At 38.7% G+C, this 24,081-nt stretch overlaps 1 protein-coding gene across 2 annotated transcripts in view; it reads right to left on the bottom strand.

The window, feature by feature from the left end:
* The window catches only part of CEMIP2 (cell migration inducing hyaluronidase 2), an 81,714-nt gene that overhangs the window by 36,706 nt on the left and 20,927 nt on the right, over positions 1 to 24,081 (bottom strand). For both annotated transcript variants that reach the window (XM_058301673.1, XM_004464940.5), the window contains exons 3-11: positions 20,116 to 20,256; positions 18,786 to 19,347; positions 14,923 to 15,092; positions 9,033 to 9,221; positions 7,322 to 7,491; positions 5,495 to 5,704; positions 4,968 to 5,173; positions 4,758 to 4,827; positions 1,919 to 2,047 (exon numbers count right to left, since the gene is read on the bottom strand). In XM_058301673.1, the coding sequence (XP_058157656.1) occupies positions 1,919 to 2,047; positions 4,758 to 4,827; positions 4,968 to 5,173; positions 5,495 to 5,704; positions 7,322 to 7,491; positions 9,033 to 9,221; positions 14,923 to 15,092; positions 18,786 to 19,347; positions 20,116 to 20,256 (1,847 nt within the window). The remainder of the gene's footprint in view (positions 1 to 1,918; positions 2,048 to 4,757; positions 4,828 to 4,967; positions 5,174 to 5,494; positions 5,705 to 7,321; positions 7,492 to 9,032; positions 9,222 to 14,922; positions 15,093 to 18,785; positions 19,348 to 20,115; positions 20,257 to 24,081) is intronic.

The raw sequence follows: 24,081 nt of genomic DNA, 5'->3' as shown, positions 1-24,081 counted from the left end.
GCCCCATAAGGAGAGCTGCCCAGCGCGAAAGAAAGTGCAGCCTGCCCAGGAATGGTGCCACACACACGGAGAGCTTACACAAGATGGCGCAACAAAAAGAAACACAGATTCCCAGTGCTGCTGCTAAGGATTGAGGCGGTCACAGAAGAACACACAGAGAGCAGACAACTGGGGGTGGGGGGGTAGGGAAGGGTAGAGAAATAAATTTAAAAATTAATCTTTGGAAAAAAAAAAAAAGACCGAGAGGAAGGTAAAGGAGAAGGTTAAAGAAGAGTAATCACCAGGTCATACAGTATTGATACACTATAAGCATCAGGACAAATCATGACAATGGGACTTTTAATGAAGGCGATATACTCAATTGCATTTTTAGAAAGGACACTATAGCTACAAGATGGATAATGGATTGGAAAGGGGCAAAAATAAGAGGCAAAAGATGAAGATGGAGATGGTTTCAGCAATCCAGAAGTGAAATAACCTGGATTTGTGGCAGCAGTAATAGAGAAAAGTGAATGGGGTAAGAATTCTTCGGTAAGTAGAATTAAAATCTTTCAGTAATTAATAAAATGGGGGTGAAGGAGAGGGAGCAATAAGGGCTCATATATTTCTTATTTGGGCAACTAGGTGGCCAGTGTTTTCAGTCAAATATAGGAACAGGCCTGGGGGTAAAATAAAGATTTTAGTGTTCAACATGTTCTATTTATGAGGCATCCAAATGTGTTCAAGTTGGCAGTCATGTAAATGTGACCGATTTGGACTAGATAAGGGTTTGGGAATCATCCCAACTGAAGCCATAGTGTGTGTTTTCATTTATAAGCCACCCAAAAATTGTGGGTTACTTTTTTTTTTGCCTCCAAGGGTTCAAATTTCTTTGGGTCTCAAGTATCATTCTGGATAATCATTTCCAAAAGTTAACAAATTAAAACCTAATCATCCACTCACATTATTTAGATGTAATAGTCTTACAATTAGAATAGACTACTACCTGTCATCATGGCATATAACATTAAAAAACAATTAATTAGGACAAGATGGTTTTTATACCACCTTACAATTAGAAAACGCTGAGGATTTCCACTTCGAAATGTTACTTTCAATAATTACTAGCCTTAATCAACTATTCAGCTCACAAAACACATTTCATACCTCTCTCTGTGTTAGGGAAATTTTTAGAAATTTTCATCTCTCAAGTCTTTATCAAGTGATTCTAAGCTCTTCAGGTCATTAACATACTTAAGTTTCTAAAGGACTCTCTGAATATCAAAACTGGAAAGTATTAATTGAACTCTGATGTTGATCACATCAAGGCAAGGATAAGGGCTTTCAGAACACATAGCCAAAGTATTAAAGTGTCATGCGAGCACAAAATGAGTCAGATTTATCACAAGTTTATCATGTAAATCAGAGCCCCTAAATGGTCTTTAATATATTAAATGTATATCATTTTCAACTAGGTCAAATATTATCAAGCAATATTTCATTTATTTACAGAACTATTTTTAAATGCCCAGCAGTATATTCTACCAGTCACTGTGAACCAAGAGAAGAACGGAAGCATGCTCCTTAACGACCAGAAGCTTTTAAGCCAATGTGTGCCTTCCCAGAAACACTTAATGAAATTAAAAGATTTGAAAGATGGTGAGAGAGGAAGAGAATGAGGACACATGAGTCAAGTCCATAATATTAATTATTCAGAAAGCATGTGTATGTGTGTGCTGGCATATATTCATTTATGTGTGTTGACGGAATTGTTCTTTGTCATGAGCATGGAAAAGTTGGGCATTTACTTTTCAATCACAAATTTACCTTCTGTCATGACAAGTTCTACCCAAAACTGCCATTTCTTGGTTGAAATCACAATAATCCATCCTTTACCTTCTAAGTCATATATACCAATTATTAAAACTTAGGAACCTACCTTAAAACTTGAATGGACCCTGTTGTTATAAAATATACCCAATGGGGTAAGTTCTGATTTTGCTAAGAGCTGTAATCCACTGGATTCCCCTGTAGGTTCCTTGTGGAATAAATACCATATTCCAGCATCCTATAATTTAATTGAAAGAGCAAGATCATTAGAAGCCTTATTTTATAAAGCCACTCTATGAAACATCCTTATTAGTAATTGTTACACAGGCAAGCTTAATCTTTTTCACACTTATTTTTGTTTCAAGCTAAGAAACGTCTATAACAAGTCATGCATACATCTGGCACCCTCAAAGCAGTTATATCATGCTTTTTTTCCTTTGGAAAAGTAAATGTAATATTTTGCCTGCAGGGTTAGATTAAGAGAAAGAAACAATTAGCTCATACCACAATATACTTTGAAAAGAACCTTCTCAGCATTATCAAAAGTTACGCAGAAGCTAGAAACAAACGAGCCTTCAATGTGACCAGGACAGATAGCCTTTGAGCAATATGGTTTTTCTGTTTACCTCCAAACCTGATCAATAAATGAGTCATGCCTATTAAACAACTATTCCGCTGACAAGCAGAGCTCACTGACTTCTTTCAAACAACTCCAGTGCCCTTCCTGTCCTGAGGCAAATTTTTGCCAAAGGGAAAAAACCACCGCACGCATGAATCAGGATGCTGTCTCTCTCTGGATCCTGCCAGTTCAATTTCTGTGTTCCTGACCTCAACAGGAGCAGAACAGCTTACAATTTGTTGACACCCAAAATGAGAAATGAAAGTGGAAATACATTTTCTGAATTCTTGTGACAATCTGTGTTACAATTTAAATTTTAATTAAAGATGAGCCCAATGTGAAAGACAACTTCACATTATGCAAAGTTGATTGAACTTAAATTGTTATTAGAACTCAAGCATACAGTGTAAAAGGACAGAATTAATTCAAAGTCCGCAAACACTTCTTTAGTGCCCTCTGTGTGCCAGTTGCACAGTTAAGACATTCCCAAAGATTTCACAGTCTAATGGAAAATACAGATGACTAAAATGTATGTAACACGTACTACGTTAGATGTAGTGAATGAAGGCCTTTGGGACCAAAAAGGAGAAATGAATTGTGGAGAGCAAATGAAATGCAATATTTAACATTTTTCCATGATGAAATCTTACAGATAGATCTCAGTAATAAACTATTCTGAAAAATGTTTGCCACATCAACTTTTTGGGCACAAAACAGACAGCTCAATGGGAGAACACTTAAAAGTCTGGCGAGACGGCTGGGTACACTGAGAGCAGAGAGCAGCCTCCGAGGCTGGGGTGGGGTTTGGGAAGACAGGAGGGGGTCCGAGGGAAGACCAGCTGTTTCCTCTTAGACTGTGGTGTAAAAACAGGTAAAGCTTTGTAAAAGGCCACGGAAAGGTACAATGAAGAAAGGATTTGATTTACTTTGGGAAGCGAAAGTCTACCAAAATATTAACTTTACTGGAATGGTTTTTCCAGAGAGAAAAAAAGTTTACTGAATGAACAGGAAAAAGAACATACATGAGATGGAAAAAGCAGAGAGCTGGCTTCTTCCTTTCTCACAGGTAAGCCTCGCGTCCCGGTGAGGGTGTGTGTGACTTCACCTCACATTCTTCATGCACTATCTGCCATTTGTTTTGATCTTTAACCCACAGCTTCTGAAACCAGCTGAAAGAAATCTCTGCTCTGGCTGCTCATTTCTAATAAAACATATTTTGGAAGATGATATTGAATAGGCCTCTTGGTTCATCTTTACCCCAAAATTCATCTTCAATTAGAAACTCTGAGCATGAACCTCATAGCTGACCAAGAAATATTTGATGAAAAAGAAATGAATGGATAAACAGAAACTTGAAATGATTATGTGTCCAGGTCTCTGCCCTCTCCAATAAGAATCTTTCACCAACAGGGACTTCCAGGTTTTGTGTATGTCTTTAACGAAAATCAGAGATCTAAGTTGAATCACCTCTCTACCCAGTGATGCCTAGATGGTAGTTACCTCAAAGAAATACTCCCTTCAGCTAATCTTTTAATTCATTCCTACGTAGCAATTCCGGGTATTTCTTTCCCCTTTCAAATTTTAATAGCTATGATGTACAAATACAAATAATTAAACATCACTGCAATCTTCAGGTTTCCGTACCGCAGTTTTCGGCACAGAGATAATCTTAATAGTATAGTGTCTTAAAAGATTCATTTAGATTATAAACTAGCAGCTTTAAATCACAACCAATTTTAATATACATTTCTCCAAGCTTACCAGGGGGATATTTCTGCCATCCAAAAATAGTTCTTTTATTCCCTTCTATTCTCATGTGTGCGTGTGTTAAGTAATTCAAGACACATAGTTGAGTTGCTTTACCAAGGAGAAATCCTCACATTTAACAAAAGGATGTGTCCCTCAATCAAAATGACAATTATCACTGCATTCTACAGAACAATCCCAAAAAGAAAAAGCTAAGGCCTTTCAACACGAGAAACTGAAATGACTCAGCCTTACTTAAATATGAGACTCCATAAAGACTGTACATAATACACTAAAAATGTGCTCTGAAGAGGACAAGATAACCCTAATTAGCCTACCCCTTTCCTCCATTTGGCATTTGTCTTCCTGTGCTCATAGACACCAACTGCCATAAATCATTTACAAGAAAGAGTAGAACCATCTCAATTCTATCCTGGCCCCAAATAAACAAATAGTATCAGAAAACAATGCCAACACTGGCACACCCAAAGGAGTCACCATCAGGTTACATTCCTATAAACCAGAATCTTTACAGACCTGACCTATACAACAAAAAATCTGAAAGCACTTTAATCTTATTTACCTGTGAGCCTGCCGCTGCATTGTTAATCAGATGGTTATTGGGATGAGCAATCCAGAAAGTTGAAACAGCCCTGCAAGGCATTTTTTTAAGGTGATTTAAACATTCTTCATGAAAAATCCCACCCACGAAACACCTCCCCCAAAACCTATTCCCCAAGAGACAAAAGCTTTGACCTTCACACATGAATTTTTCTCTCTGCCAGCTACTCACATGCAGTCAGTGGCAGGCACAGGCACATAATTCCCAAACACTTTATCTCTCATGGTGGTACACATGGTGTTATTCCTGTCCGTGGGGAGGAGAGTGCCTGGCTTGGTGAGGAGTCCAAGATTGTGGAACAAAGTATTTCTCTGTTCAACCCCATCTTCCAGAAAGAAACAATGACCTAGTGTGTCAAATCCAATGGTGTCTTTTATCTGCAGAAATACAAGTGTAAAACATGATTGGTACCAAGATTGATTGTGATTTAAGTGACATGTGCTATTTAGTGTAGCATGCTCAGGACAAATGTAAAGAGAAGTTTTAATTTTAGCAAAAGGGGCAAAGCCAAGTGTCAGGTTTTACGCATCTCAGCAGAGGAGAGTTGGGCAGGTTAAAACAGTATGCTGCTTCCTTCAGAGAGAAAAGCAGCAAAATTCTCAGTAGGAGCAGGATAGAGGAAGGCATGTAATGAACGAGAGAATTAAGGAGAGCTAGCCATTTCAATAATGTGCATCACCATATCATGAGCTCCTTACCAGCAAGCCATTTGTCCCGTGCACAGTAATGCACCTTGAGAAGCTGTGATGAATAGCAAGGCCATCCACAAAAGTCCCATGTCTATATCCTCCTTTGTGATCCACATCTCCACACAAGTGAAAGTGAACAGGATACCGCCCCAGCTGCTGCTGACCCAGGTGTTTCAGTTCCACATAAGAAAGATGGACTGAAGTGAAATTCTTCATTATCTACAAGGCACAAGATAACCAAAATCAAACTGATACTTTTCAGAATAGGAAAGTAGCAAAACAGTGTTTCAAGAGAAAAGGCTGGAGGCAGGATACATATTAAAACATTTACATTCTTTTGCATCTTGTTTTCCTGGATCCCTAGTGAATAATTTAGCAAATGCTTCTTTATATCAGTGAGTATTTTTAAAAGTCGTAAATAAGTGGCGGACTTGTTCCAGTGGTTGGGGCATCCGCCTACCACATGGGAGGTCCGCGGTTCAAACCCCGGGCCTCCTTGACCCGTGTGGAGTTGGCCCGTGAGCAGTGCTGATGCGCGCAGGGAGTGCCCTGCCACACAGGGTTGTCACCCGCGTGGGGGAGTCCCACGCACAGGGAGTGTACCCCATAGGGAGAGCTGCCCAGCGCCAAAGAAAGTGCAGCCTGCCCAGGAATGGTGCCGCACACACAGAGAGCTGACACAACGGGATGTCCCGTGCCGCTGACAACAGAAGCAGATAAAAAAAAAAAGGAAGATGCAGCAAATAGACACAGAGAACAGACAACAGGGGGAGGGGGGGAGGCGGGAGGGGGGAGGGGATAGAAATAAATAAATAAATAAATCTTTTTTTTTTTAAAGTCATAAATAGTGTCTAACTAGGAAAAAGCAAATATAATCAGGGCAGTAGCAAAAACAATTTCTACATAGGTGTTTGATTGGTTCAAATATTTTGGTCATTCCCCATCTCAGCTTGTTTCAATTCTATATCCTACACCAGCGTGACTAAGAATTAGTTCTAAATCCTCCCGCAAAGTTTTAATTAGGAGATAGTCTTGTTTGTTAAGGTCTTGGTTAAAATTCCTTTGTGATCCCAAGTTTAGGCACTCTTAACATTTTTAAACCCTGGATTTTCTATTAAAAACCAAGGAGTGGTACTGACAAAAATCTCAGAAATTAGTGCAACAGAAATGCTGCTAAAATCCAATACCTACTCAATGCACAAAAACAGATTTGAAAACAATACATGTAGCCCTCTTGCAACCCAGCAGTCCAGATATTAGAACAAACTGTACTGCCTACCACACAGTAAGTGCTCAATACATATTTATTGAACAAGACAGATAAAAATCTGCATAGAGGGGAGCAGGTGTAGCTCAGTGGTTGAGTGCTTGCTTCGCATGTAGGAGGTCCTGGGTTCAGTCCCCAGTATAGTACCTTCTTTAAAAAAAAATCTGAATATAAAAATACTTTTATAGAAGTGTATTATATATGTGCATGCTATTACTCCTCCTTTAATAATCATATGCTTTAAAAAGAACCATTTGATTCTTTCAGAAACTGCACCAATGGAAACCAAGATCTTTCATAATTTTTGTCTCTATATGATTGGATCTTCACAATATAAGTTAATTCTGCATGGCACAATTCTTAAGAGGTTTTCACTCTTAAGTCCAGGTCAACTACATAAAGCTACATCTTTCTCTTTGAATTATTTAAATTCTCCCTGCTATCATTTGGATAGAGAAATAAGATTTATAATTTACATCCATTTACATCTCATTCCAAAACTTCAAAGTTTCTTTCAGCATGTATTAGGAACTGGAATTTCAAAGTAATCATCAAATCCTTTTGCATACCAAAACATGTCCCCCAAAGGTATCATAATCAAAGAACTGGCACTGGTTTCCAGCATAGCATGAGTCCTCCATTTCTCCTCGGATCACAACATTCCGGGTGAGAATTCCAACCTCAGCTCTCATGTCTACGCCATCTACAATTTCCCCCATATGCAGGAACTGCGGGGTTTCTGGTCAATATAGGAAAAGAAAATTAGAAAAAAGAAAATGTAAAACTTACTTCAAAAAGATATTCTCTTTATTCTACACCTCCAGGGCTTTATCAACAACTTTGGCTTCTGTTCCCATTCTCTAAAATCTCAGGATCACAGAACCTCAGGGAACAAGAATTTTAAAGATTATCTGGTCCAACCACCAAATCCAAGGCCTGAATCCCTCACTGCCAACTCCTGTTCTACCTCCCTGAAGGCATATGAAGAACCACACGCATGATGATTCAGAGAGACAAATGGTTTCATAGATGATGATGAAAGAGCCTCAAATTTGCTTCTATTTCAAGGCTGAAGCAATCTGCATTTGGACACTAACTGTAGAAAAGTTCTTTTTTCCTCCCCTATTCTAACTTTGTTTTATGCATTCTTTTTTAAATTTCTTTTCTTTTTTTTCTTTTTTTATATTTATGCATTCTTTTTATTTCCCAGGTTAACTGTAAGTTTAGAGGCACTTAAGTAAAGAACTCTTCTCTGATGCTCACAATATAAACTTAGGAAAGAAAAAAATCCAAGTAAATCTTGGGAGGTGAGATCATGGATACTCATTATCATGCAGACTTACTAACAAGAGAGGGAATTAAAAAAAAAAAAAAATCAATCCCAGATGGTAACATATTTTCCTTACGTCTTGTATTATCAAGAAGGAAAAGTACAACCCTGAAAGAAACACAGGAAAAGTGCCAAGTGAGCCAATCAGCCTTTTTTTATCAAAGCAGAAAACTTTCCCTTAAATTTCAAAGCTCTAGAAGTTAGCATTTATTAAATAGTTACTGTAAACACTTTGTTTGTACCCTAATTGCATAATCTCAAATACAGAAGCAAAGAAAGCAATATGATGAATGAAATGCACAATGAATTCCCATGACTGAGGTAATTCATGGAAAGGGCTTGCCAAGTGCCGGCTCGAAAGTAAGAACCTGGCAAGTTATGACTTCCAAGCACAGCTTAGAGTACAGAAGCTCACTGTGCATTGATCTCTCAAAATAAAAGGAATAATAATAAAAATCAAGATTATGATAGGAAAGATAATCTTAGGAAAATAACATTTTGTTTCCATTTAAAATATTTATGATATCTGCTTTTTGCCAAGCAAGTAGGCACTCAGAAACCATGGGAATTTTTTCTGAGCAAGGCAGGCTTCTGTCAAAAAATGGATCTAGTCTAGTGAAAGATGTACAAGAAAGATGCCAGAAAGGACCTTGGAAAAAAACCAGTCTGTCTAGACTCCATCTTTTTTTCCCATGTCAGCATTTCTGAGGCACAGAAATGCTGACATGACTGCTACATATCACTAACAGCAAAATTATTGCTCAATGAACTACTTTCATCTACTATCCTCTGGAATCTAGTGTTCACTGCATTACACTGCTATCATCTTCAATATGAAGTTGATAATGAGGATGACTACACCACCATAATGATTTGGGGTGGGGGGTGGGGGGAACAGGAATTAGATAGGAGTGTGTTTTCCCCAAAAAGCACTCTGAGCAGTCTGATACCTTTGACTTTGACCTGAAAGGGGCTGCAATCAGGACAGGGAAGAAGAGTAAACTCCTCTGCTTGGTACATAGAATAGTCTGTACTTGCGACCACAATCTGGTCTCCGGGTTTCCAGCTACTAACATCATCCAGCAGATGAAGCTTCACTCCATCCACAACCTCGACTCGGAAACCTGAAAGAGAAACGCCTACACCAAAAAACAAGAAAGTGATTTATTAACAGGAATTTTATTTTTTAAAAATCCCCCTCCCCCTCACTGATTCGCAAACAAAAGTTAAGACAAACACAGCTCAGCAATTTTTTGCTAATGCTAACCATATGCCAGTCACTCTGCAGATTCTAATGATTTTTTTTAAAAAAAGCATAAATCCTTGTTCTTACGGGAGAGAGCCCCAGGCACACATCATCATGATGGGATGAAAGATGTCACTTTAAAAAACTATTCTTTTATAACTTTGAAGAGGGATCTCAATCCCCAAATCCCTTGCTGTAATTCAACTCAAGGTTAAAAACTGTAATACCATCCCCAAATGATTTTAATACATAATAAAAACATATCACGCTCAGGGAGAAGTTGCCAAGTACAGTATAGGTCTGTAATAAATACCCAATGCTTCAATTTGGTCCAAGTACAGGATAAGAGATGGTCATCAGATTTTCTAGTCTCATACGTAAACGTACTAAGCATAAAAACTTGCCTCAGATGATCCCTCACTACTGTATCTTTACTCATGCTTCTTCTTTACCTAGACTGTCCTTCTACCCTTACCAAATAAGATACTGTCGACCGTAGGATTCATCCTCAAAGGCTTCCCAAATATCCTTGGAGGAAGCAATCTCTATCATACGGGTATTCTCTCTCCTATTATTCCTATCATTCCAATGGGTTCCCTAGGATAGTTCACCTCCTGGGAGGTTAATCAGTGAAAGCAGAAGAGTATCTCCATAAGTGTATTCACAACAGACGTCTGCTGAATGGAATGAATTGAAGAATGTTCCCAAATAAAGATCTGGAATGTGATCTGAGGCACATGTGATTATGTCCCTCTCCAACTCAGCCATTTTCCTGGGATATCAAACTATGTAATCCACTGACTGCTAATTACTGATCTCTTTCAATACTTCTTTTTAATACTCAAAAGTTGGTTCCCAATTGGGCAGATAAAACCTGAATTCCCCATAATTTACACTTTTTACTTACAACCAAATGGTAGAAACATTTCCTACTTCTAGTATCGTATGTGGTATATAATATATACTTTTGAGTCAAAAGTTGATTTCATGGAAATACGTGTGGATTTGATGGAAGCTAATTCATCTAATTCATATCACCAGTAGAGAAGGAAAAACTATACATTTCAAAGGCATCTGTTTAATAAGCATCTGCACTTCTCTATCACCTTTCCTTTAATTAATTGGGACTCTAAAAGGAAGATGATATAAGTGAAAAAATCACATTTATTTACTTATGAGAATCAAAAGGAGAGAAATTCAGGCAAGGCACAAGGGATAATCTAGATTATTCTGACATCCTTGAGCCAACTATTCTGATAAAAACTAGTCTGGGCAAGTTTGGATTTTGATTTTTTAAACTCTGATCTACCCCCTTGCTTTTCAGTGTCTACAATGCACAAAAATAAACATCTAATAAATATAAAGTGCTTTTATGATTATACATTTCTTGAATCCAGTTACTTAAACCTTTAAATGGACTCTTGTCCAAATATAAATAACTATATTAATATAATAGTTAACAGTTGTTAGGACTTCACGTGCATGATGACTTTTCTTCCTCAAAACAACTTTGAGAAATAGGAACTATTATATCAATTAAAGATGAAGAAACCAAAGCTCAGAGAGGTTATATAACAGCTAAAAAATGGTAGAACCCAGAATTGAACACTAAACTAATTCCAGAGCCCAATTTCTTAACCTCTGTATTATAGTGCCTTCCCAAGAAACAGGTAAGTTAAGAAAAAAGATCATCAAAACACATAGATACAAGAGCAATCACTACATAAAATTTCAAATTTTGACCCAAAAAAAATCATCATCCCCTTTTTAAAAAGGGCAACCAAAAATTATTAATTTTTCCATATGAAATGTCAATAATGATTTTTTTTTAAAGATGACCACTAGGTAAATAAGTTTTGACTTGAAGGAGTATTAGAATTTGCTTCTTCCTTTTGAAAAAGAAAAAGGGGGGCAGGGTGGGGAGTCAGGTTAGCTATGGGGAAGATCTGTACCAATCAGTAATTCCTCACTTTTTTCTGCCTTTAGAGAAAATCCTGACTAAGATGACCTCCTGTTTGCACTACTGAATAGGAAGTACAAAAGGAAGTAAGTTCATTCTCCCTGCTTCCTGGAGAGAATTTCCACCTCTTCCAGAAAGCAGGAGTCATTGAGAAGATGCCTCACAAATAATACCCTATATGCTACAGATAACTAAAATCTACCCACTTCCAGAAATGAGCAGTCATCAGTAATGCAGGAATGAAAACAGCATTTCCAACAAAGGAAATGCAGATTTGAGGTCTATCGGTAATTATCTTCTGCCTGGAATCTTATTTGAGGATCTAGACTGATAAACTCCTGCTTTAAAATGCTCGTCCTCTACCTCTGCTTTTTGTCAGAGGCAACCATGGTGTGGCTTGAAAGAACACTCGTCTTAGAGGCATAAGGGTTTAACATCTAGATTTTATAAAGAACTTCTACAACTCAATAACATAAAAACAAACAACCCAATTAAAAACTGGGTACAAGAGAGAGGATGTGATTCAAGAAACTGAGGATCTCCCTCCCACATGGGAGGTCCTGGGTTTGGTTCTTGGTACTTCCTAAAAAAAAGACAAGCAGACAGAGAGCGCGCAAACAATGAAGGGGGAAGGGGGAGAAATAAATAAATCTTTAAGGAAAAAAAAAAGCTGGGTACAAGACTTTAATAGACATTTCTCCAAAGAAGATATATGAATGGTCAAAAAGTACAGAAAGAGATGGTGAACAGCATTAGCCATTAAGGAAATGCAAACCAAAACCACAATGAGAAATTCTATATTCACTAGCTTGGCTACTATTTAAAAATGAACAATAACAAGTGTTGGAGACAATGTGGAGAAATAGGGACAATGGTTGATTGTTGGTAGGAATGTAACTGAGGCAATTCCTGTGGAAAACAGTTTGGCATTTCCTCAGAAAGGGCACTATAGAATTACCAAATGACCCAGGCATTCCAATTCTAACTATATACCCAAAAGAATTGAAAGCAGGGACTCAAACACTTATTTGTTCACCAATATTCATAGCAGCATTATACACAATTGCCAAAAGATGGGAGCAACCTAAGTGCCCATCAAAACATAAACAGGGAGCGGACACGGCTCAAGCAGTTGAGCTCCCACCTCCCACATTGGAGGTCCCCAACTCCATTTCTGATGCCTCCTGAAAAAACAAAAACAAATGAGAAAACCAACTCAGGGAAGCCAATGTGGCTCAGTGGTTGAGCACCAGCTTCCCAAATACGAGGTCCCAGGTTCAATCCCCAGCCCCCAGTACCTCAAGGAAAATAAATAAACGGACAAACAAAATGTGGTGTATACATACAATGGAATACTATTCAGCTGTGAAAAGGAACAAAGTTCTGATACATATGACAACATGGATGAACGCTGAAAATATCACATTGAGTGAAATAATCCAGACACAAAAGAATATTATATGATCTCACTGATGTGAAATAATTGGAATAAACAAAAGTCAGAGTCTGAAACAATACAGGTTATCAGGAGAGTTAATGATCAATTGGTACAGAATTTCTGTCTGGGTGATGGGAAAGTTTTAGTAATGGATAGTGATGATGATAGCACAACATTCTGAATGTAATTACCACCACTGAAGGATGTATCTGAATGTGATTTAAAGGGGAAATTGTAGGTTGCACATATGTTGCTAAAGTAAAAATAAAATAAAATGAAAATCCACCATAGGACTATACAACACAAACAGGGGAAGAGGGAACTATGGATTATAGTTAATAGTACTATTATAATATGCTCTCACCAGTTGTAACAAAGGTACCACACTAAAGCAAAATCTTAATAATGGGGACGGGTATATCAGAACTCTGTATTTTCTGCATTATTTTTCTGTAAACCTAGACCTTCTCTAATTAGAAAAAATAAAGTACACGGTAACTTCTGTAAACCTAAAACTGTGCTAAAAGTAAAGTTAAAAACAAAAACAAAAAACTTAGAGGCAGTTTTAGATCAGGTTACAGCTTGATCCCAGCTTCTCCATCCATAAAAAAGATACTGCCTCCTCATCCCAAACCACATTTTACTTGGAGGCAAAATGTGAAAATCCCCATTAGACACGAAGAACTCAATTTATTTACTTATTTGTTTTAAAGCAAAAGATTTCTCTAATCACAATCATACAGAAATATCCCATTCTAAGCCAAACCAAGTCAAGTTTGCATCATTGTTAAAAAAACATTTAACATTTATTAAGTGCTTACTACAAACATGCTAAAAACTTCACATTTTTCACATTTGATGCTCAAAGCAGTCCTATGTGATAATTTCTATTGTTATCTTCGGTTTTCAGTTGAGGAAACAGGTTTAGGAAGGTAAAGTCACATGCCCACAATTTTATAGACGGGAAAGAGCTGGAATCTGAACCAGGGATTCGGTCTCCAGAACCGTATTATAATAATCAATAATTTGCTACATTGCTGCCTGAAACACAGGAATATTCCCAGTCTGAAATAAAGTTTTCTGGATAATTACAAATATAATAAAGCATTTCTTGATTCCCCATTTCACATTAATTTTGGTAAATTTCTGGCTGAGAAACAAAGGTGGTGGGCAAGCAGAGATAAAGAGCTGCAAATCCACTCCTAGAACTACAAAATCTGGCAGGGAGGTGGGTAAATTTAAAATTCTACAAAAAAAAAAAAAATTCTATAGTGAACTTCCTTAAGAGGAAAAGACGTCAGAAGCAACATTTGAACAAATTATAGTTCTCTTGTAAGATAGCGTACCATAAAAAATTATGTTGAAGACAATTTAAAGGCATAAGATAACTTGACAATAAGTTACTTAAAGAGAGAAAAACAGGGTAGTGTTTTTTACCAAAATAATTAATTATCTCTGTGACAGGGTTAAAGCTTAATTTTCTTTCTTCTTTGTGCTTTTCTGTGTGTTTCGCTGGAAGATCAGGGGAAAATATTGCTAAGAAAATGAGAAGTTTATTTACACAGCATGTACATTCTACAGTGTTAATTCTCCTGAAAGCATGTGTTTGAAAGTCTTGTTTACTGATATGTCAATAAAAAGAGAGCTACAGTACGAGATCATGTTCGTCTTAAGGAACATAACCAAAGACAGTTCACACGGATTTATCCAGTTGGTACCAAATCTAGAGGGACAAATCCATTTCTACTAGTTAACCACACCATATGATTCAATAATCAGGAACAAAATCTAGTTGAGGATACCCAAACTAGAATAGATCATTCTCTAGTTCAGAAAAGAGCCTTGAGTCTATAAGATCAAGAGAGTAGGAATGCACAACTATGTGATGATACTAAATACACTGATTGTACACTTTGGATGAATTTATGATTTATTAATATGTATCAATTAAATTGATTTGCTTAAAAAAAAAAGAGATGTAGCTCAGTGGTTGAGTGCCTGCTTCCCATGTATGAGGTCCTGGGTTCAATCCCTGGTACCTCCTGGGGGAGAAAAAAAAACAATAGGTTTCATCTTCAACTGGTTGAGAAATCTAACCAGGCAGACTGTCATTTCAATACAATACCACTTTAAAAAAAAAAAATCTATCACCATACTTACCAGTCTCTTACAAAGGTATACACTATACTTGCCTACCTTCAATCCATTCACTATAAGCTGTCACAGCAAACTTCTGACCATCCACGGTATAAAATTCTCTTTGGGCAAGAGCCTTCCCTCCACTGCTATGATTTTCATAGTTTCTCACAGATTCGTTGCATGAGGTACTTCCACCATCAAGGACACCAACTAAAGCCCAAGCCTGCCTGCAAGGAAAAGGAGCATGTGCACTTGATGGTTGGTCATGGTAGAGAACCCAATCCCTGACACAGGTGTTGTGGCAGGTACCATTTAATTCTCATATTTCATTTTGGCCAATCCCTATTCCTCTTTTTCCAGATTCCCAGGAGGTTGCAATTCCAGACCCTGACTGAAGTAACCAAGGCCAGAGAAGGAAACTCATCTGGCTTTTAAATACCAGCTCTGTGGCAAGTGAAACACAGATGACTTAATATGTCAATTAATCATTAACTTCCCTCCTCAATACACACCCATCTCATTCTGACCATAAATCCAGTTGGTTTCCTTATTTTAAAATGATTATCATCTGTACTCTTTCAAACCATCCTCTCTGCAATGCTCTCAAATCTAGCCGTACAAGAGAATCACATCAGGAGCTTTGGAAATGTATCAATGCTGGGACCCTAACCCAGACTAACGAAATCATAATCTCTAAGGGAGGCGCCTGGCACTGGCTTGTTTTTAAAGCTCCCCAGGTGATTTCAATGTGCAGGCAGGCTCGACAACCACTGCATTAGAGGCGTGGTTCTCACACTTTAACAGGCAGCACCATCACCTGGAGGGCTTGTTAAAACAGATTGCTGGGCCCCACCTCCTGGGTTTCTGATGTGGGGCTTGGGACTCTGCATTTCTCACCAGTTCCTGGGTGGTGCTGGTGCAGCTGGTCTACAGGCTACCCTTTGAGAACCCCTGAGTTAAGGGGGTTGAACCTCAACTACATTTCAGTCGCCTGAGGGCTCTACCTTCCACCCCTAACCCCAGTGATCCCATTGTAATTGGACTGAGTCGAGACCTGGAAACTGGAACTTCTGAAAGTCTTCAGGTGTGCAGCCAAGGTTGCGAACCACTGGGTTAGAGGTTTCTTAACATTCTCAAATCAAAGCTGTAGAATCACTAGCCAAAAGATTTTAAATTTCATGTTACATCAGGGGTTCTTAATCAGGGGTCTGTGAGCTTGAATCGAAATTCAAAAAAACCATTATTCTTGTGGGGGACGTGTTGGTACGGGTGTGATATTTTTATGAAATAATACACAGTACAGTGTGGACTTAGTAAGGGGTCCATCGCTTTCACATGACTGGCAAAGAGATCCATGGAACAAAGGTTAAGAACCCCTGCATTACATGTTTATTTACTGAAAACCCTGCATTTGAAATGCCATTTTATTTCTGATACTGCACATCCCAGGATCTTACTCAAACTTGTGGCCAAAATCAATTAAGGAAAAATAGACAACGACAAAAAGTCAGAAAACTTGCCTTAGGACTCCTGGTTTAAAACATGAAAAGAAAAACGTCAACTTCCTATTCCAGAAAAAAAATACCAATGTAATCTTTGCCAAACAGATGGCTGGATAGTCACAGATAAAAGTCCACCACTAAAGCATGTCTACACCATTATAAATTCCACACCCGTCCCTGCACGGATTAGCTACTTTTTGGCTGACAATGTTTTACAGCCCTATTTATATTCCTTGACAGAACAGAAAGAACCAAATGAAGAATGTCTCATATTATCTCCTGACTGAAAGAGAAGAAGAATATCAGAGGCTTCCTTTATTTACTAGAACTGTCTCAGCAATTGTGGGACAATGTTCTATTCTATTATCTCCAAAACACTCCTACTTCCCTCCTCCACTTGAGTAAAATGCCAATGCCCTGGAACATTATCTTCAAAGGGGTATGTGTTTACGTACACTGGAGATAATGTCAATGCTATGGAACACTGGCAAAGGATCACAAATCTAATTCCTTTGCCAAATCAACTCAGTAGTTTAAAGGGAATTCCGAAAACAGTAAGAAGCAAATAACCAAAAGAAGAAATTCAAACAGAATATTCACAGCTAATGATTACATAAATCGAGAAAAAAAAATATCGTAAAGAAACTGAAGTTGTAATCCTGGCACCACTGGGAACAAAATTAAGCACGTCCCCCACTTGGAAGAAACCATGCTCCCACTAGGTATATAATTTATAGTAATATTAGTACATGTGCACAGAGATAAAAGAACAGAGAAACATCTTTCATAATATATCCAGACTGGAAAACAACCCAGAAGTCCAAGAGTAAATAAATCATGTTCTATTTATAGGGTAGAAAATCTATAGCAATGAAAACAAGCAAGCATCCCATGCAACATGAATGACATTCAATACCGTAACTTTGCACAAAGAAGCCAGACATGAAATATCATATATCGTCTGATTCCATTTAGGCAAACCTTAACTTTCTAAACAAAACAAAACAGGCAAAGCTAAACTATTCTCCACAAATGCAAGGGCATGGTTACCTTTAGTGAGGAGAAGTGAACAGGGCAGAAGAGGGGGCAGAAAAGGGAAGCAATATTCTATTTTTCCTGACCTGGGTGAGTGCTACCTAGATGACACTTTGTGCCAGATCGCAGAGCTCTACATTCTTGTTGTCAGCACCTTTCCCTATGTGTATTATATTTCATATCAAAAAAACTTTTTAAAAAACAGCTTGTTCCACATAAACCTGAGGTTCTGCATACGCTGTTCCTCTGTCTGAAATATGCTCCTCCACTGTCTACACAAAACACACTCCGAAACGTCCTCCAGGCCTCTGCTTTTGGGAAGCCTCGAGTGGCCAATTTAGGGTGCCCTTCTACTCATGCTCCCATTACAATCTGTAGTTGTGGCAAGTATCTTGTGATATGATCATTATCTATTTAGGTCTCTTTTTAACCACTGGATTAAACTCACTGAGGGCTTGGAGTCAGTGTCCTTTTATCTGAGCATCTACTATACCGAGCACTTAGTAGCTCCTAAATATAGGTGAATAAAAGGCATTTTATAAATACTAGTCTCTTTCTTCATTAATTTTTGTCTTCTCTACTTTCTCTAAGATTTCTGCAGATAATATTAAATTCCAACAACCTACCCAAAGGAAAAAATCGTAACTAGATCATTTCAGCACATGGGATTTGGAGTCCTCTTATTTTCACTGCAGATATTCCTTGACATTACCTGTAACATTAAGCAGTAATAAAATTCCTGTTCTCAGAATTAAATGTTGACCAACTACTTCCCCAGACTCAGGTCTCCATCAGGAAATCATGGTTAGCTAAATTAGGGCAAATGAACCATAAACGATTATTCACCTGTCCTCTGAGCTGAATTCTACTATCTGGATGGCTCTTCTACCAACTCCAACTGCTTCCTTCCTCTCATAGGCCAGAGCTCCAAAGACCTGCACCAATCACCCGTTCCAGGGCTGTTTAACCAAGAAGCAGATTCAAAAAATAAAATAAAATTGTGCAAATTCTGTCCCCTTGGGCTTTTAAACCATGTTTTAAGCCTTAGCATGGAATCTGTGCCCTAAGCTCTCAACTCCTAAGTTGCCTCAATTAGCCTGAGTTACCTTCAGAAGGTAGTAAAAGGAGGAAGTATCTTCAGAGGTAAACTGTCTTTAGACTGGGGGAAGAGTTTTGGTTCTCAACTCTTCACAAGTCAAACACTGCCATTCACAAAGGGCTTCAAGAACAAGGTCAAGAACAGAGCTTTACATCCCATACCCTGTCCTCCAGGCCCACCTTTCAAAGCAAGAAGCCACTCAGGGACCTGAGTCTGGCTGTGATGTGCTGTGGACTCTTTCTCCACACGGACTTGGACTCTACCCCATAGCCTGATGTGCCTACCTGTAGCTCAGTCCTTTGATCAGGTTACTTCCCAAGCGATCCTGAATCATCTCTATGGTTCCTTGTAAGAGACTTTTGGCTGCTGAATCTCCGACAGCTATAGCAACAATCCGTCCTGGGTCCTGGATTCTCAGAAATTCCTCAAGTCGCCTGCTCTCATTGTGGTACTCATGGGTATCAAACCTCACACTTTCCAAAATCTGGGCCGTGTCTTGGTCGATGACCCTTACATTGAGGCCCCGGGAAAAGTTCTTTTCAAAGGCATAAGCTCCAAACGCCAAGCCCGAGGAATGCAGGGTCCTGGCCAACAACGTCCACGATGTCTTCTGTGTCCCGTGTAACTCTAGTGTCCCGCCAGCTGCCACGCCAATAAATTTTTTGCCAAATGTTGGCATACTTTCACCTTCATCTGACTTGCCATACAAGGCAATTGTCGCTTTGGATTTATAGCGGCATTTTTCTGCTCCAATATGAAGCGCCCCACCATCCTTGATCAGAATGTAACGAGTCCTCAAAGTAATATTTCTGGATCCATCTTTATCATCCCCAAATACAAGCAGTCCTGCAGGGAACAATGCTATTATTGTAAGCCAACTTATAAAACATCTTTCTGAGAGACAGATAAATAGATTTCATATTATGGGGGAATAAAAGTATTTCCACAATCAGGTTGGGAAGAAGAATTTACTTTTGAGTCTACTTAGAAAATTAAACTGGTTTCCAAACGTGGTAAAGGAAAAAGTAAAGCCTTCATATCTCAACACACTAAAAAAGCCCTTGTATATGCATTTCAATCCATCACTTTGGAGGTAGATCATTCAGAATATGTTTAAGTGCCTACACATTTGAATCTCACTGTATATAACTCATCACTTTCCATCTGTTGTAATGAAGATCTAACTATGAAACATCCCTTATCTGCAATTTTCCTCATCTACAAATCAAGGTACTTGACCTGAGTGATTTTAAAGGTCCTTCTACTTCCTAAATTCTATGGTATACCCTAGGACAGGGGTTCTTAACCTTTTTGTTCCACAGACCCCTTTGCCTGTCAGGTGAAAACCACAGACCCCTTACTAAGTCCACACTATACTGTGTATTATTTAGTAAATATATCACACCCGCACCAACACGTCCTCACAAGAATGTTTTTTTGAATTTTAATTCAAGCTCATGGACCCTTGCCCTAGGAACTTCTCACGTCTTTATAGTTAGACACCATGAACTAAAGATTATTTACTTTCAGAACAGTGTTCTACATAAAGAGTATCTACTGCCTCCCACAGTCAAGAACAACCCTGCAGCCCCACAGATAGGCACCATGACCTACCTCCATCCTGAATGACTATGGAATTCACGGTGACATCTGAGGTCAGACGGAACAGATCTCCCTCCTTGATAACAACTTGTTTTGAAGAATCTTGTCCTGGATCCCAGTTCCTGAGACAGGGGTTTTGATCTGGGCAATTCTCTATAATACAAGGCAGCATTGATATCCCATCAGATCCAAGAAAAGGCAAGAAAACCATCAGTCAATTCCAAGCCCACTACCATCGTTTAATGTAGATCTGCAAACATGTCTTTATCTGTCATTAGGATGGGAATCCCACCCAGTTCCACCTAGCAGAGAAATGTCAAATCCTTTACTTCCCCCACACACAACTGAGTTGTTAACAACTAGTTCAGGTCAACCTTCACAAGGTAAACATGGATTCTCCCTGAATCATCTATGCTGGAAATAGTGGTTGAGGAATACGGATTTTTAGTTCTTTTTATTAGACGGTACGTTCTTTTAAATTGTTTTTAAACAACAATAAAAAAAGGGAAACGGACTTTGGCCCAGTGGTTAGGGCGTCCGTCTACCATATGGGAGGTCCGCGGTTCAAACCCCGGGCCTCCTTGACCCGTGTGTAGCTGGCCATGTGCAGTGCTGATGCGCGCAAGGAGTGCCCTGCCACGCAGGGGTGTCCCCCGCGTGGGGGAGCCCCACGCGCAAGGAGTGCGCCCGTGAGGAAAGCCGCCCAGCGTGAAAAGAAAGTGCAGCCTGCCCAGGAATGGTGCCGCACACACAGAGAGCTGACACACAAGAGGACACAACAAAAAGAAACACAGATTCCCGAGCCACTGACAACAACAGAAGCAGACAAAGAAGAACACACAGCAAATGGACACAGAGAGCAGACAACGGGGGTTTGGGGGTGGGGGGGGAAGGGGAGAGATATAAATTAAAAATAAAAAAATAAAAGTGAACTTCCTTTCTAAAAAACCCTTTAATGGTGAAAGAAATAGACTCACCGTGTGAGAAAGATAGTTGGGTCTGCAAAAGTCCTATCAGCTTATTCTCCAAATCATGATGCTGACTTCAAAATGAATTCATCTTTGGAATGAATGGCTTATATATTATATAGAGTTTAAGTACTTTAGGTTGAAGTTATAATTTCATTTAGTAGTTTTTTTTTTTTAAGGTGATAACTATCAAGAAGTACTAAGATAATATTAACTAATTCTTCACTGGGAAATTTGGGGATCTGTGGGCTAAGGGCTTATTATGTTCCCCTCAGTTTTAGAACATCCCAGATGATGCAAAATCTCTGGCATCATCAGTTCATTCTTCCAGAAATAGCCTCCAGGTTCACAATCTGGTACAAAACCATATCTGAGGTACAGTTATTGGCCAGTAACCGCTCTCATCTCACATGTGCACAAAACAGTCTGCTTTTACCAAAGGAGGCTTCAGTTATACTCCAGGCTCAAGTTAAACAAGATTAGCTGGGCTCTTAGAACTATACCTGCCCCAGTCTTTCTAGTCTTTAGAATTTTAAGTGATTCAGCCAGGAATCAATTCGATGAGGAGAGGAGACTAAAAAATTAAATTCCAATTACCATGAGACCCTATTTCTTTTTATTTCTTAGGTCTTATATAGAGAACTGCCTGGGAAAAGTGCCACACACACCCAGCTATTACTTTAATACCATCTGGTGCTAAGAAGGCTAACAGTGATAATGACAAGCAGTAGTAGTGCTAGCAGCTACAATTTATTATCTACTACGTGAGAGGCAAGACATTGTGTTAAGCACTTTATATACAGTGTCTCATTTAAACCTCATACTATATTGAGGGAAGTACTTTTTTTTTTAGGAAAGTACTTTTAATAGTCCCATTTTACAGATGAGAAAACCAAGGCTCAGAGAATTAAATAACATGGCCCTCGTAAGGAGGAGCCAGGATTTGAAACTGTGAGCCCATGTTTTTAACCACTACCTCACAGGAAAGTCACAGTACTATAAAGTCCACAAGACCAGTATACAAATTGTTTTAATAGGATACGAAAAATACATATAAATAGACAATCGAAAATTATACCCTAATTCGCAGTCTAGGGGATTCTATTAACCATTGGGAAAAGCAGGCTAGAGACAGAACATTATATGGAGAACTAAGAACACTAAAAATAAAAAAAGAAATGCTAAGACTCCTAAGATAACTGAGCCACTGTAGCTATTCTAACAGAGTTTAAAGCTTGCAGGGCTCCATATAAATACAGCCCAATCACAGACCATGATCTCAGATGAGACAGTCTCCTCAGGCAGAAGCAAGGAAGTCTAACATTACAAAAAAGAGAAGGAAAAAGAAAGAGGGAGAGAGAGAAAAGGGAGGCAAGAAGAGGAAAGAGAAGAAGGAAGGAAAGGGTCGGTGGGTTGAACCATGTACCCCAGGTTGGACATGTTCTCGGTTCCGGTTTGCTTTCTGGTGATGTGGACCCATTGTAAATAGCTCTTCAAGATGTTATTTCAGTTATGATCTTGTCTCAAGTGAATCAGTTTGGGCTTCAATCCAGATTACAGATTATAAACTGAGTGGAAGTCAGAGGAAGAAGTCACAGGAAGCAGCCTGAAGCCGAAGTCAACAGGGCCCGGAAGAGAAGGGAGAAGATGCTGCTATAACGGAAAAGCCAAGGCACCTGAAAGATTGCTGGCCAGCCAGAGTACCCAGAAGATATCAACCCAAGAGGAAGCAAGCTTTCTAGCCTCTGAACCTTGAGCCAAGAAATTCCTGTTGCTAAGCTAAACCACTGCATAGTATTTGTTTTAGCAACTAGGAAACTAAGACAGAAGGAAAGAAATGAAAGGAAGGAGGAGAGAAGGAGAAAGAGAGGAAGAATTTAAAATCTGAAAGCACAAAAGTAAGCACGGCAGCCAATATCTTGCAAGATTTCTACCTACAGGTAGAGACATAAAGCTGGTAATGAAAAGCACTGAATGTGGCCATTGAAAATACCATTCTTCCTTTAAATCATCCAAGGCTTTGGTTCATTTCGATTTCCTTTACTGAACATCAGAGAATCACCACGCTTATCCTCAAATACAACAGTGTCTCCCACAGGTAAAGAGGACTAACTCTGGAAGGAAAGTTAGGTGAACTTAGTACAAAGTGACAAAGCAAAGTCCAAAGATGCTGCAGTGGCTGCAAGGAAATAATACATAGAAATACATAGAAATATAAAATAATAAGTCTTATTAGAGAGAGGTAAGTACTGCCAAGATTCTTCAAAGTAGAATCATGGGAAAAGGCTGAGAATAAGAAAGTTTTAAATTGGATAATCAGGAACCTTTTTATTCCAGAATAATAAAATCCATTCAACTGTAGAGGGGTTTCTTTGGGAAGGAGCAAGAAGTCCTACTACAGGAAAAAATTCATTAGAGTCTAGAGTGGAGGTGTTAACCTTAAGTCCTTAGAATTCTTTCCATTTCAAGATAATGTTTCCTTTGTAATACTGGATATTTTGTGCATTTAAAAAATAGTATTCTGGCGAAACAGAGACTTTACCAGATACCAAAGAGGTCTGTGCCACTTTTCCAAGTTTTGGAAATCCAAGAAGCATTACTGTCAAACCCAGCCCGTAATTAGAAGAATGGAGTGACTTCACAAGTTCCTTCCTATGAACAGGACAGTGAATCACACAGGAGGTGCTAACAGAAGGCAGTGTGCCCCCTCATTCTTTTCAAAGGCAGAGGCTGATAAATATCGCTATCTGTAGACATGAATACTTTCCCAGCAAAACTGCAAAAGGCAACTGGCCAAAGACATGACTTCTCGTTTTTGGATATGAGGAAACTGCAGATTAAAGAAGCCAAACCCAAGATTACTCAGCACGTTGAGTGATAGGGAAGTTCCTCCATTGAGAAATAAGTTACTTAACTTGTAGTGCTCCTTTTACAGAATTAGAATTTGCCAACTGAATAGGTGATGATTAAAAGATAAAAGTATTCTGCATTGCCCCAGATATTTGATGCA

The sequence above is a fragment of the Dasypus novemcinctus genome, chromosome 8, assembly GCF_030445035.2.
Source record: "Dasypus novemcinctus isolate mDasNov1 chromosome 8, mDasNov1.1.hap2, whole genome shotgun sequence".
Classification (NCBI taxonomy): domain Eukaryota; kingdom Metazoa; phylum Chordata; class Mammalia; order Cingulata; family Dasypodidae; genus Dasypus; species Dasypus novemcinctus.
Note: the sequence above shows the minus strand (reverse complement) of the source record. Positions and strands in the feature narration are given on the sequence as shown.